This window comes from Portunus trituberculatus, chromosome 21, assembly GCF_017591435.1.
Source record: "Portunus trituberculatus isolate SZX2019 chromosome 21, ASM1759143v1, whole genome shotgun sequence".
Lineage (NCBI taxonomy): Eukaryota > Metazoa > Arthropoda > Malacostraca > Decapoda > Portunidae > Portunus > Portunus trituberculatus.
Genome location: NC_059275.1, coordinates 17,870,859 through 17,883,839, shown reverse-complemented (window position 1 = coordinate 17,883,839; position 12,981 = coordinate 17,870,859). Strand labels below are relative to the sequence as shown.

The 12,981-nt window shown below is 40.7% G+C and overlaps 1 protein-coding gene and 1 long non-coding RNA gene across 6 annotated transcripts in view; one reads left to right on the top strand and one right to left on the bottom strand.

The window, feature by feature from the left end:
• Nucleotides 1-12,981, bottom strand: part of LOC123507086 — a 50,573-nt gene that overhangs the window by 30,947 nt on the left and 6,645 nt on the right. The window lies entirely within an intron of this gene.
• Nucleotides 1-12,981, top strand: part of LOC123507084 (kinesin-like protein KIF19) — a 49,034-nt gene that overhangs the window by 33,396 nt on the left and 2,657 nt on the right. For 2 of the 5 annotated variants that reach the window (XM_045259640.1, XM_045259637.1), the window contains exons 11-20: nt 2,550-2,728; nt 2,987-3,141; nt 3,310-3,369; nt 3,577-3,730; nt 4,435-4,452; nt 5,622-5,731; nt 5,968-6,026; nt 6,185-6,280; nt 12,353-12,481; nt 12,704-12,796. In XM_045259640.1, coding sequence (XP_045115575.1) covers nt 2,550-2,728; nt 2,987-3,141; nt 3,310-3,369; nt 3,577-3,730; nt 4,435-4,452; nt 5,622-5,731; nt 5,968-6,026; nt 6,185-6,280; nt 12,353-12,481; nt 12,704-12,796 — 1,053 coding nt within the window. Of the gene's footprint in view, nt 1-2,549; nt 2,729-2,986; nt 3,142-3,309; nt 3,370-3,576; nt 3,731-4,434; nt 4,453-5,621; nt 5,732-5,967; nt 6,027-6,184; nt 6,281-8,709; nt 10,192-12,352; nt 12,482-12,703; nt 12,797-12,981 lie in introns of those variants that run through there. The other 3 variants (XM_045259638.1, XM_045259639.1, XM_045259642.1) reach the window with 3 other exon arrangements.

Below are 12,981 nucleotides of genomic sequence, written 5' to 3'. Positions count from 1 at the left end.
TCTTCATTTCCTATCTTGTACATACTCCTGATTCTTCTTTCACTCTTGCCAAACTCTATTTTCTTGCATTTTGTCGTGTTGAACTCCATTTGCCATGTACAGCTCCATTTCCATATTCTGTCCAAGTCTTCCTGGAGTAGTTCGCAATCTTTGTCACATCTCACTTTTCTTAACAATTTTGCATCGTCTGCAAATAGGCTCACATAACTGGACACCCCATCCACCATGTCATTTATGTAGACTGCGAACATTACTGGTGCCAACACTGATCCCTGTGGAACTCCACTCTCCACCAATCCCCATTCTGATGGTCTGTCCTTAATTATTGTTCTCATTTCTCTTCCTACCAAAAGTCTTCCATCCATTTTAGTAAACTGCCATGCACTCCTCCTACCATTTCAAGTTTCCAGATCAGTCTCTGGTGTGGTACCTTATCAAAGGCCTTTTTTAAATCCAGATATATTCCATCAGCCCAACCATCTCTTTCCTGTATTACATCTATCACCCTCGAATAGTAACATATCAGGTTTGTCGTGCATGAACGCCCTTTCCTAAAACCAAATTGACACTCACAAAGTATGTCATTTTTCTCCAAGAAGTCTGTCCATCTAGTCTTCACCACCCTCTCACACATCTTAGCTACCACACTTGTAAGTGACACTGGTCTATAGTTCAATGGGTCTCTCTTGTTACCTGATTTATAGATTGGGACAATGTTAGCTCTTTTCCAGTCTTGGGGCACTACACCTTCCCTTAATGAGGCATCAATTACTTCACAAACTTTTTCTGCCAATTGCTCCTGCATTCTCTTAAAATCCATCCTGATACCCCATCAGGTCCCACAGCTTTTCTCACTTCTAAACTCCCCATCATGTTCTTGATCTCCTCCACAGTTACTTGAAACTCCTTCATAATCCCTTTCTGTTCCATTACCAGTGGTTTGTCAAAAGCAGTCTCCTTTGTGAATACCTTCCGAAAGCATCCATTCATAGCCTCTGCCATTTCCTGGGATCTTCACTGTATACTCCATTTACTTCTAAACTTTCAATACTTTCTCTATTTTTGATGTTGTTGTTCACATGTCTGTAAAAAGCCTTGGTTGGTCTTTACATTTATCAATTATATCCTTTTCTTGTTTCTTTCTTTCTTCTCTTCTAATCAACACATATTCATTTCTTGCTCTTTTGTAACTTTCCCACTGCTTAATCCGTCTTTTCCTTCTCCACCTCTTCCATGCATCCTCTTTTCTTGTTCTAGCCTTTTCACATCTATCGTTAAACCAGTCCTGCTTTCCAACTTCTCTATGTTGTCTTATTGGTACAAATTTTTCTCACCTTCTTTGTATATTTTTATAAATTCCTTCCACTTTTCATTTGCTCCTTAGCACTCTTGAATTTCATCCAATTTGTCTCTTGAAAGAATTTCTTTAGGTTTCCAAAATCTGTCTTGGCATAATTCCATCTTCCCACTTTATATTCTTCATTTCTTCTAGATTTCTCTTCGTCTATCACCTTGAACTCCAAAACTGCATGATCACTCTTTGCTAAAGGGCACTCCACCCTCATCTCCTCAATGACCATTGGCTCTGTACTAAAGACCAAGTCCAGTCTTGACGATGCTCCCTCTCCTCCAAACCTAGTATCTTCTTTGACCCACTGAGTTAACACATTTTCCATTGCCAGTGTCAATAGTGTATTTCCCCATGTTGTCTCTGATCCTTCCATTGACCAGTCCTCCCAACACACCTCTTTACAATTAAAATCTCCCATCATTATAGTTCGTTCACAGCCACCCAACATTTCTTCCAGACATGTTCCTGTATCACTTATCATTTCTTCATATTCCTGTACTGACCATGCATTTGTCTTAGGTGGTACGTACACCACTATGTAGTGCCTCTTTTTTCCTTCATTAGTTTCTGCTCTGATCTTTAGCACTTCTGCCTTTCCCATACCTTTTTCACTTGATCCACCTTTATATCTTTTTTAACCAGCAACATCACTCCTCCTCCCATCTTACCTACTCTATTTCTTTTCCAAACGTTATATTTCCCTTCTCCAACCTTCATCAGGTCTTCTCCCTCTCTCAGTTTTGTTTCAGTAAGACCCACAATATCTGGGTTCTTGTCCCTCAAGTAATCGTTGAGTTCTAAAATCCCCGATATCACTCCATTTATGTTGGAATACATTACATTTCGCTCATATGTAAGTTTCTTTAGTCCTTTCTTGCTGTACTTTTCTGGGTTATGAACCACTTCCTCAGTCTCATATCCAAGATTCTCCAGAAAAACTCTTTCTTCTCTTCTTCTGTCCTCTCTTCATTTTTTTTCAAAGCCTCCTGTGTGTGTGTGTGTGTGTGTGTGTGTGTGTGTGTGTGTGTGTGTGTGTGTGTTTAAGAATCATATGTTGAGATTATATATGTGAAAATATCTGGCAATACAATTGGAATAGTGATTTACTCTTAGTTGTAATAAATAACTTCCAAATACAGATGATAATATCATAATTATCATTGACAAGTTTCCTTTTTCAAATCTTTTCAATCTTTAGGAACAAGTTGATAGACATTGACAGCAACATCTTGGCCCTGTCAATGGAGCTGGAGCGCCAGAGCCTTGTGGTGTCAGAGTGGGAGGCGGAGCGCACTCGTCTAGAGCGGAACCGCACAGAACACCCTAAGGGACCTCTTGGGGAGGAGATCATTGACATGGACACTGACAAGGAGAGAGGTGACAAGGCTACACATCTTGCTGTCTTTTAGTTATACATTCACAGCTTTTTTATTTCATGTGTCTTAAAGAGAGTGCTTTTTAAATATTTGTAATCACAGAAGCTTGCAGATTTGACTTCATGCATTCATTTTCATGTGATAATTATGTCTTGATTGTGTTCTTTTGTACCTCTTTCTAAAAATCCTCAGAGCTTTTCCTTATTCTCCTTTTCCTTCCCCATACACTGTCAGTACATCCCACATAATTCTCTCTCAGATGAGGACAGCGAGGACGACGAGCCTGAGGAAGTTACGCAGGCCTGGGAAGACCTCTTGTACTTGCAAAAAGAGAAGCAACGTTACTCAGAGATGAGAGAGAGAGTAGAGGAGGAGATGGCGGAGGTAAAGAAGTGTTCTCACAGCATAGAAGAGGTGAGTTCTCAGGATGGCTGCATCTAGATATGAATTGCTACATTGACAAATGTCTGCAGCTGATGTCATATCTTTCACAGAAAAAAATTGAACAAAGGCTTTTTGTAAAATTATCTAGTTAATTATTCAATAAAAGATTGAAATGTTTTGCTAAATGTTAATCTACAGGATCTGCCCAACACCATCACCAATGAGGAGCACAAGGAAATCATCTCCCTCCTCTGCAAGGTAAAGCAATCAATACATCACAAATCTTTGAAGTGACAAGGCACTCTGATGTATGTTCATTTCTTACTTCATTGCCTTCCATGTGACAGCATCAGTTCTGTGTTCACTAAAGGTGGTCGTTGGATCCTTGAACTGGTGCACCACTCTGACGGCCGCCTTGCTTACCAGTCTTAGTGTTGCTTAAGCTGAAGCAAATTTGGTGTTCAGGTTCACGAGCTGGAGATCCAGAAAGTGGAGATGCGGAGTGAGGCGCTGATAAAGGAGTATGAGTTGCAGCGGCGGGAGCTGGTCATCATGAGGTATGACCAGCAGCGCTCCCTGTGTGACAGGATCATTACACGGCAGCGGCAGATGCTGGACGGTAAGACTGCCAGGGCACTCCAATGGGGTAATCACTGCACCACTTACTCATACTTTATAGCCAAGACTGTCCCTGTCCACCCATCACAAAATAAACTATTACATCTGTAACACTGAATGCATTACAGTTAACTATTTACTTGGTATCTTCCATTTTTATCTTTAAATTTTTCAGCTTTGCAATATCATGTCCTTTTCTTTGTATCTGTCATAATTCATGAAAGCTCCAGCAATTGATACCATTTGGTAAAACTGCACATGGTTGAGAGAGACAAAGGCAGTGTACATTTTCATGAGATTCAGGTAATCATCATCCCAATCCACAATGGGGTGCTCTTGATTAATAGTCATTAACATTTCTGTTATTTGCCTGTATGTATTCTCATTCACTCCTCACTTACTAAAGGTCCACTTGTAGTCAGGACTTCCAGATTCTTCTTGCTCTTTCTCTTGATTCCATTTTGTAGTTGCCTTATGCAAAATGTTGCTTTTGTCTTCATCATGGTAGAGATTTAGTCCTGCTGCCATGAAATTACACCTCAGCCCAAAAGGCACATGTACATACTAAACAGTCTTATTTACCCAATTTAGCATAGCTTCTTTTTTTACTTAATTTAGTTTTAGTATGTAAAAATAAACTTTTTGTTTTTGCATTATTCACCTTGTAGATAACTTATCCTATGAACAATGTCCATCCATTTTCAGCCCTTCATGAAGGTTCAGGTAAGGCAGCATGACCAGGGTTCCCCCAACTTTGCCTTGGCCACACAATCCTATGTTCTCTTGCACAGATCATCACTGAGGCATCTTGACATGTTCAACATTATGATGCTGTGTCATCATTCTTTCACACACATTTCATCACTTCCACTGAAGAAACTTGTTTCTTCTGCTCTCACACTCCTATGTTTTAATTTTCCACACTGCTGCCAGTCTATTAACTACTCTGCAAATAAAGAGATGATTTATCATTCTCCATACAAATAATCTCTTAACTAGTTGGAAATGCATGAAGAGGAAGTACAGCAGAACTGTAAGACAATTTACTTTACAAAGTCTCCTGATGAGTGACTTACAAAGAAGGTAACTTATACAAGTAGGTACAATAGTACATCAGCAGGTCCACTGTATGTGACTTTCAAACTGATCAAGATAATACAGAAAATGTTATTTTTTATTTGTAAAACACTGCTTTATATTTACCACATGCATCTGACTTTGTTAACGTTTGTTGCACATTGTTTCAGGTTTGGTTGCCTCAGCATTCCACCAGAACACATCACTGTTACATTAAGTGCATTTAGTTCCTGCTCTATGCGACAACATTTGATTGTTTGATGTTAAAAATGGATTAGTTTTTCTTTACTTCAATATCTAAAAACTATTAAGGCTAAAAGAAGGAAAGCTTGAAGTAAAAAATGATGGAAGAGATTGTGGTTTGCATTGTACAGTAGATGCATCTTTTTTTAATATATCAGTGTTCACGGTTCAAATATTTAAATACGTAATAGGAATTTATTAATACATAAGACACAGTCAACACAATATAATGGTGGAAAGGATTTGTACTATCACAGTATCTGGAAAATTCTGCTTCAGAGTAACTTAAAACTCCTCCAGGATGGGAAATGTGAGATGTTTCTCTAAGAGATTTTTTTTTTTTTTTTTTAATACAGTGTGATTTTCATATGCGCACATTTTTTTCTCCTGATTCTTCACAGACAGTCTTACACTGAAGAAAACAACATTACTTTTATACCTTAATAACTTTTTTGGCCAGTTCCTGTATCAAGAAGGAAACAAAAACATATAGTTGTGAGTAATCACCAATGCTTTTCACAAATGAAAGTGCAGAGTTCATGCCTTCCTGGTGACTGGTTTGCCTTCCTCAGAGATGGACCAACACATGCCTCCTGAGCTGCAGGAGCTGTATGAAATGTACCAGATGGAGGCACAGTATACCACCACTGACGGGAAGTATGACCCCCATAACTTGTTGAGGGTGAGTGCCGAGTGTTTTGCTGTTCACCATGAGAGAGGAGACACTTGTAAGTCTCTTCTGGGCTTCACAGCTTAAACTTCACCTATGGATCTTGTTGCTTCATAATGATACTGTTCACACTTAGTAATTCTGCACATTAGATATGCATTGAAAGTTTTAAAAGACAGTCATTCCCATGAACTTGTTTGTACATGACTTGAGATTATAATAGCAACCATTCACTGTTTCATTGACAGTGCCATTCAGTTTTATCACTGAGGGGATCCACTGAAAGGCTGCCACCCATTAATGGCAGGTAAGGTCCTTCTGATTCAAGATTCTCATGACTGACTTCTCTATGTGGGAAATGGTCATTTGTGACATGAATCTTGTTATAGCAGCTGTAATAACAATAGTAGTAGCAAATTATAGAAGTACTATGATTATACTGTAGTGATCCAATTCTTAACTCAGGGAACCAGAGAAGCTGTTTGACCGGCCTGCACGCCGCTACAGCCTTGGTGACGAAGGCCGAACTGATAGTGTCCTCAGCCTGCGCAGCCCCACCAGGTACCTTTATACACCCATGGATCTCTAGCTTTCTTTTCCCTTGTCTTCTCTTCTGTCCTATCACACTAACTGACACTTCAACATTGTTACATCTATACATTCCTGAAACACTTCCTCTTTATACACCACTTGTCTTCTCTTCCTCTCTGTCACACTGGACTCTAATCATTAACAACCATCAATTGAAACCTCTACAGTAAAAGAAATCCAACCTCTTTATTCTCTTTCTTGGATCTCTTACTCTTTACACACCACTTGTTTCCTCTTCTTCCCCATCACACTAGCTCCCTAACTGTTATACAAGACTCAGCATTAAGGCAGGTCAATCCAACAAACCTGAATGCTGCAAGGAAGACTATTATATTTTCTTTCCCTCATGAGAGCTTGAAGGGGTAGAAATGTGGTAAACTAGCCCCTCCGGGGTGGTGCAGTCAGCCCTAATGCTTAATGGTACAGGCTACTCTGGGACGTAGATTGTAATGTGTGTCCTTTTTTTATGTAAGATGGATACTTCCTACCTGCTTCTGTATTTCCATCTTCCTATGACTTGACTTCTTTTAAGAGGAGGCTTCAAGACATTTGTCCCTTTATTTTGGTTGACCCTTTGACCTGAAAGGGGACTGGCAATTAAGTGGGCCTTTTTTTTTTTTTTTTTTTTTTTTTTTTTTTTTTTTGCCCTTGGCCAATGTCCCCTCTTGTATAAAAAACTAGGTTACATCAACAAGAGGCCACCATGGTACAGTGAAACCATGCGTGCTTTGGGGTCCAGGGGGTCTCCAAGCGCACGGGTTCGAATCCTGTCCATGGTCCGAGTGTAGGTTGGGCTTTCTCACTCAGGGCAATGGTTTCCTAGCGGGTGGGCTTTGAGATAGGAAGTAACCCAAAAAGTATCCCCTTTAAAATTCCCGGGAAAAGCCCACATGGTATGAATTAAAATTGAAATTAAAATAGATGTCCATTGAGGTGCTGGTTCATAAAGAAAGATGAAAAAGAATCATCCACATCATTCTTAATGAGATCAGGTGAAGGAACTGGGAGCAAAAATCCTCTCCATTGAACATTATAGAGAGAGAAAAATTATTCCTAGTTTTCCTTGAACTGTGGATGACTTACTTATCTATTACGTACATACTTTACTTGAAGGAAAGGTCAGTCTTGTGTACAGGTAGTTGTAGCAGAGCTTCTTGAGGTCATTAATTGTTATTATGCTTGTTGCTTTACTGTTGAGGGAACTGTCATCCAATTATTCAGTAGGCTTGAACTTTATGGTCAACTTTCAAAATTAGCAAGTGATCAAGTTACAGATGTGCAGTAGCTAGTTGAAGCTTCTTAACTGATTAGCAAAGCAATCAGTATCAGTAATAGATTCACAGTTCAGTGTTGTCTGTGTCACTATGTCCTGCATGGCTCAGCACAACACAACATTGTTGCTTAGTGGCTGTGTTGGACAGGACACAATCATGTAACACACACCAGCACCTACACAGTGTTTGATCATAACTACCTGAGGTTCCTCACCCAAGTATATCTGTCTGACACTCATGGTGTATGTTTGTACTTAATATTTAAGAGAAGTACCTAGTGAGAGTATCAGGCCATCTCATGCTGAAGAGACGTCATAAATGAAGTTGAAGTTCTCTTAAGGTTGTATACATAGAGTGGATTCATACAATAAACTTGCATGCACACATTTTCAAGTTGATTACATAGCATTTGAATGAAAAACAAGATTATGAACAAACTCCTGCCACTCCAAGATCGTTAAAACCATTCCATCATCACTCAGACATACCAAGTATTCTTGCTATATTATACTTCATAAAGAGCATTTTGCTTATACTCATACTCTACACATCTTATTCTTGTCTGTCTGCAATACATTGTGATTCATCCTTATGCAGTGAGACAATGTAATACTACTTGGTATGTCTTTAAAATAAATCATCTTGTGAAGTTTAAGTTTGTAGATTAGATAACCTTACATTGCACATTTGTTATATTTGAAATGCAAATTTGCATAGTTAGTACAGTACATTATGATGTGAGTACAGTGCTGTGCAGTGCCAGCCACCATGGATGTACTTATTAAACTGTCCATCTCCTGAGTGACGGGTAGCAGCTGCCTGACTAAGTTGTGTCAAGGTTTCTGCTGAATGTCATACGAAATACCATAACTTATTTCTTTTCCTTCTTTTTATTTTCTTTTTATACCCGTCAGTCAGCTGGTGAATTCGTCCAACCCATGATCACTAATAATAAACTCACAACCAGCAAGAAAGCTGTTGCATCTCGTAAGTTTGAAACAGCTGTATAGGTTTTGCTGTAAATACATTACATACATGTAGTTGCTCATTGAGGTCCAGCTGCATGCTTATTCCCATGAGCCCTGTGAGCCTCCCAGCTGCTGCCAACACTTTTGTTTCCAGCAGCTCGGCGGGCTCCGGCTGGAACAGTTTGCCTCCACTTGCTCAGTATAGACCCAGCCTTGTGTCAGCACAAGGCCACCACTCAGCTCTCCATTATCCCTCTGATTTGCCTCCATCACGGGGCTCCAGACCCTCTTCTGATCCCTCCTCCACCTCTATGCCTACCATTGCCCTCCCAACCTCCCCAAACCCACGAACCCTCTCTGCCAAATCTGAAGGCGTTCCCCACCACCTGCCACCCATCTCTGCCACCCGCTGATCTCCACAGGGAACCACTTCTCCCCACTGTCAGGAATGGCAGCTCACTGTACAAGGACACAGTTGCCTCTGTCACCCTTCCTGGAGTAGCCAACCTATTTAATAATGCATCACATCACCCCTTTAAAATAACTCAGTCATCATGCTGTAGTTTATGTGCTAAATGGTATTAGTTGTTGAGCAGCAGTGCAATGACAGGATTACAGACTGATTGTTTTTTGTTTTGTAATGCTGAGTAAGTACATACAGCTTTTGTCCATTGCTTCAAATGTCTTGAGTTGCAGCAAATCATGGCACAAAATATTGCAAAATGATGAAAGATCCTGAGTAGCATGAGCAGTGTTTATTTCATCAGTGACATGAGATAAAAAAAAATACTCCATCAGTAGTTACCTATCTATGTAAAATCAGACTCAGTCAAACACTAGAGTAATCTTTGTCCATAGAGTTGATATTTTCAATAGCTAACTTAATTTTGAATACCACAAGTTCATGTTATGCAAGATCTTACAGTTCACTGTATACTGTGATATACAATATTGCTTCTGTTTATGTTTGCTTTCCACTGTTGCATGTACAGTACATAGCCACATGACTGACACCATCATTAATTTGTTGGCATATTTGTTCATGTACGTATAGATAAGAAGCTTCACAACAAGCTCAGGTAGTGAAAGATTTTCTTGTGCCTGAGGTGCTATCTTGTGTACTGACATACATAACATTATAACATTGTATCCTGGAGACACATACATATTTACATTGTTGTTATCCTTAACCTGTTTTCTCATCAGCAGCTTGAAGACTAAAACTTATACTATAACATTGGGGCCATGAGTTATTAAAAAGGTAACCCAAAGCAGAACTGGCAAAAACATGAACCATTTGTCAAAGCATGGCTTCAAATTTTAAATATGTTTTAGGTATGACATTTTTTTATTCTATCATTGTGCATGGGTAGTTTTGTTACTTCTAAAGGCAATCCTAAGAGATTTTATATTGCAAAATTGTTTTGATTTGAGATGAAACTTTGCTACAGTGTAATGGATGATAGCCAGATGATTTCTAACTGGACAAAAACCATTATGACAGTCAGTGACTGGAGCAGGGACTGGTGCCACAGTCACTCTTTTGTGATTGATTACTTGCCTTCTGTAATTACAATCTCTCTCTCTCTCTCTCTCTCTCTCTCTCTCTCTCTCTCTCTCTCTCTCTCTCTCTCTCTCTCTCTCTCTCTCTCTCTCTCTCTCTCTCTCTCTCTTACACACACACACACACACACACACACACACACACACACACACGCACATGCACACCACACCGCGTAGTGTAGTGGTTAGCACGCTCGACTCACACTCGAGAGGGTCCGGGTTTGAATCTCAGAGGCGGCGAGGCAAATGGGCAAGCCTCTTAATGTGTGGGGTGTGTTCACCTAGCAGTAAATAGGTACGGGATGTAACTTGAGGGGTTGTGACCTCGCTTTCTCGGTGTGTGGAGTGTGTTGTGGTCTCAGTCTTACCCGAAGATCGGTCTATGAGCTCTGAGCTCGCTCCGTAATGGGGAAGACTGGCTGGGTGACCAGCAGGAGACCGAGGTGAATTACACACACACACAGTAGCTCAGTGGTTAGAGCGCTGGCTTCACAAGCCAGAGGACCGGGGTTCGATTCCCCGGCCGGGTGGAGATATTTGGGTGTGTCTCCTTTCACGTGTAGCCCCTGTTCACCTAGCAGTGAGTAGGTACGGGATGTAAATCGAGGAGTTGTGACCTTGTTGTCCTGGTGTGTGGTGTGTGCCTGGTCTCAAGCCTATCCGAAGATCAGAAATAATGAGCTCTGAGCTCGTTCTGTAGGGTAACGTCTGGCTGTCTTGTCAGAGACTGCAGCCGATCAAACAGTGAAACACACACACACACACACACACACACACACACGTAGTGTAGTGGTTAGCACGCTCGACTCACTCTCAAGAGGGTCCGGGTTCGAATCCCGGAGGCAACGAGGCAAATGGGCAAGCCTCTTAATGTGTAGCCTCTGTTCACCTAGCATTAAATAGGTACGGGATGTAACTCGAGGGGTTGTGACCTCGCTTTCCCAGTGTGTGGAGTGTGTTGTTGTGGTCTCAGTCCTACCCGAAGATCGGTCTATGAGCTCTGAGCTCGCTCCGTAATGGGGAAGACTGGCTGGGTGACCAGCAGACAACCTTGGTGAATTACACACACACACACACACACACACACACACACACACAGCAGATGCACTTTTTTCATGACATTGGGGACAAGATAAATACCTATGCTTGAAATCAGTATTTCTTCACAAGTGGTTTTGCATTCTGTATATGAAATGTGGCACCCAACTGCAGACAAGAATATGCTTGCAATCAGTTTATTTTACAACAAAATTGATTTTTCACACATAAAATGTTTCTCCCAAGAAAACCAGAATAAAGGAATCCAAGCCGATGAAATAAAAAATTCATAGCGGACACATCATTCTTACATTCATTTCATCAAAAATTTTGAATCTTGTTTAGGCTGTTTAATAATAGAGACTATCAACAAATGATATTTTTCAGTTTTATTGCTGCTGCTTTATGTGTTAATAATATATGTTTTTGTTTCCCTGTCATTATTTCACTTGTAGAATGTTAGTCTTTTCCTCAGAATGAATAGTCACGTAGAATATAATTTGTTTTATATGTTTATAATGAAAGTATTACTCAGTAGTCATATGTGTGATAATGTGTCCAGATCTTGGCTTCAGGAAGGGTGAAGAGATACGGCCACATGTGTTCTCACCAGCGTCCCTTTATGCCATGTTTGTAATGGGAGCCTAAGCTGCTTCTGTAAGCTCATTGCTCATTAGACAACAAGTCTTCTAATTTTGATGTTAATTAGTCCATGGCTCAGACAACCTGTCTCCTGCTTAACACAAGTTTTGTTCTTTTCCTTTGCATCACTCTTATTTCCCACAGTACTGTGCATATGTACTGGGTCTCTGGATCACTGGACAGACTGGAGACAGGCTTGCTGAACCATGGGTTAGTCAGTGTCAAGGTTAGAAGAGGCACTGTGCAATCAGTGAGAAGGTTACAGGAGCAGCTCGGCTCAAGTAACAAACCAAGAATGAATAGGTGATATAATTGTGCCCAGAGAATTATTTATTGGGGTTAGTTTCTGAAACACTGAGACCTCATTCACCTTGGCGTAAATGTCTCTATTAGCATGATGTGAATGCATTAGTGAGAGATTCCTTTGCTGGGTGAACCCAAATTCAAGTTAATCCTAGAGAGCAGTGCAGGTGGCAGTTAGGGAACCAGTTCAGTATTGCCTTCAATGGTCTTACCCACCCAACCTCCTGTTCCCCCTCCACCTCCACCATGCCCAGCAGCTCAGCATGCTCCTCAGTCCCTGGCACGGCCCCTGGCTCCCGTGTCCCCTCCCTGCCCCCCATCAGTGGTGCCGCTCCCTTCATGCCCTCACACACCTCAGTGGAAGGCTCCAATCACTTACTGAGGTGAGCCACCATCCTTTCTCCATTTATTTCTTAAGTGCATACCTAAATAATTCATCATTGCATATATCAAGGAACTCCATGATATTCTTATGAATTTTACTTCACTGATCAGAAATTACAAAAAAATACAGTTTCAAAGTAACCTTCTCATTATATAGATATTTCTTATTCATGTTTATTTTAGATTTTTCTGTAAGTAATATTTTACATGGTGCATTGCAGCCGACGGCAGGTGTCCCGTGGCCTGGCCAATGCCCATCTGGTGAATGACTCAGATCCAGACTCTCCAGGTGTCCCCAAAAGGCTGCAAAAGAAGTGTGTCAATCTCTACACTTACATTTTTTTTTTTTTTTTTTTTTTTTTTTGTGTGTGTGTGTGTGTGTGTGTTTCACTGTTTGTTTGATCTGCTGCAGTCTCTGACGAGACAGCCAGACGTTACCCTACGGAACGAGCTCAGAGCTCATTATTTCCGATCTTCGGATAGGCCTGAGACCAGGCAC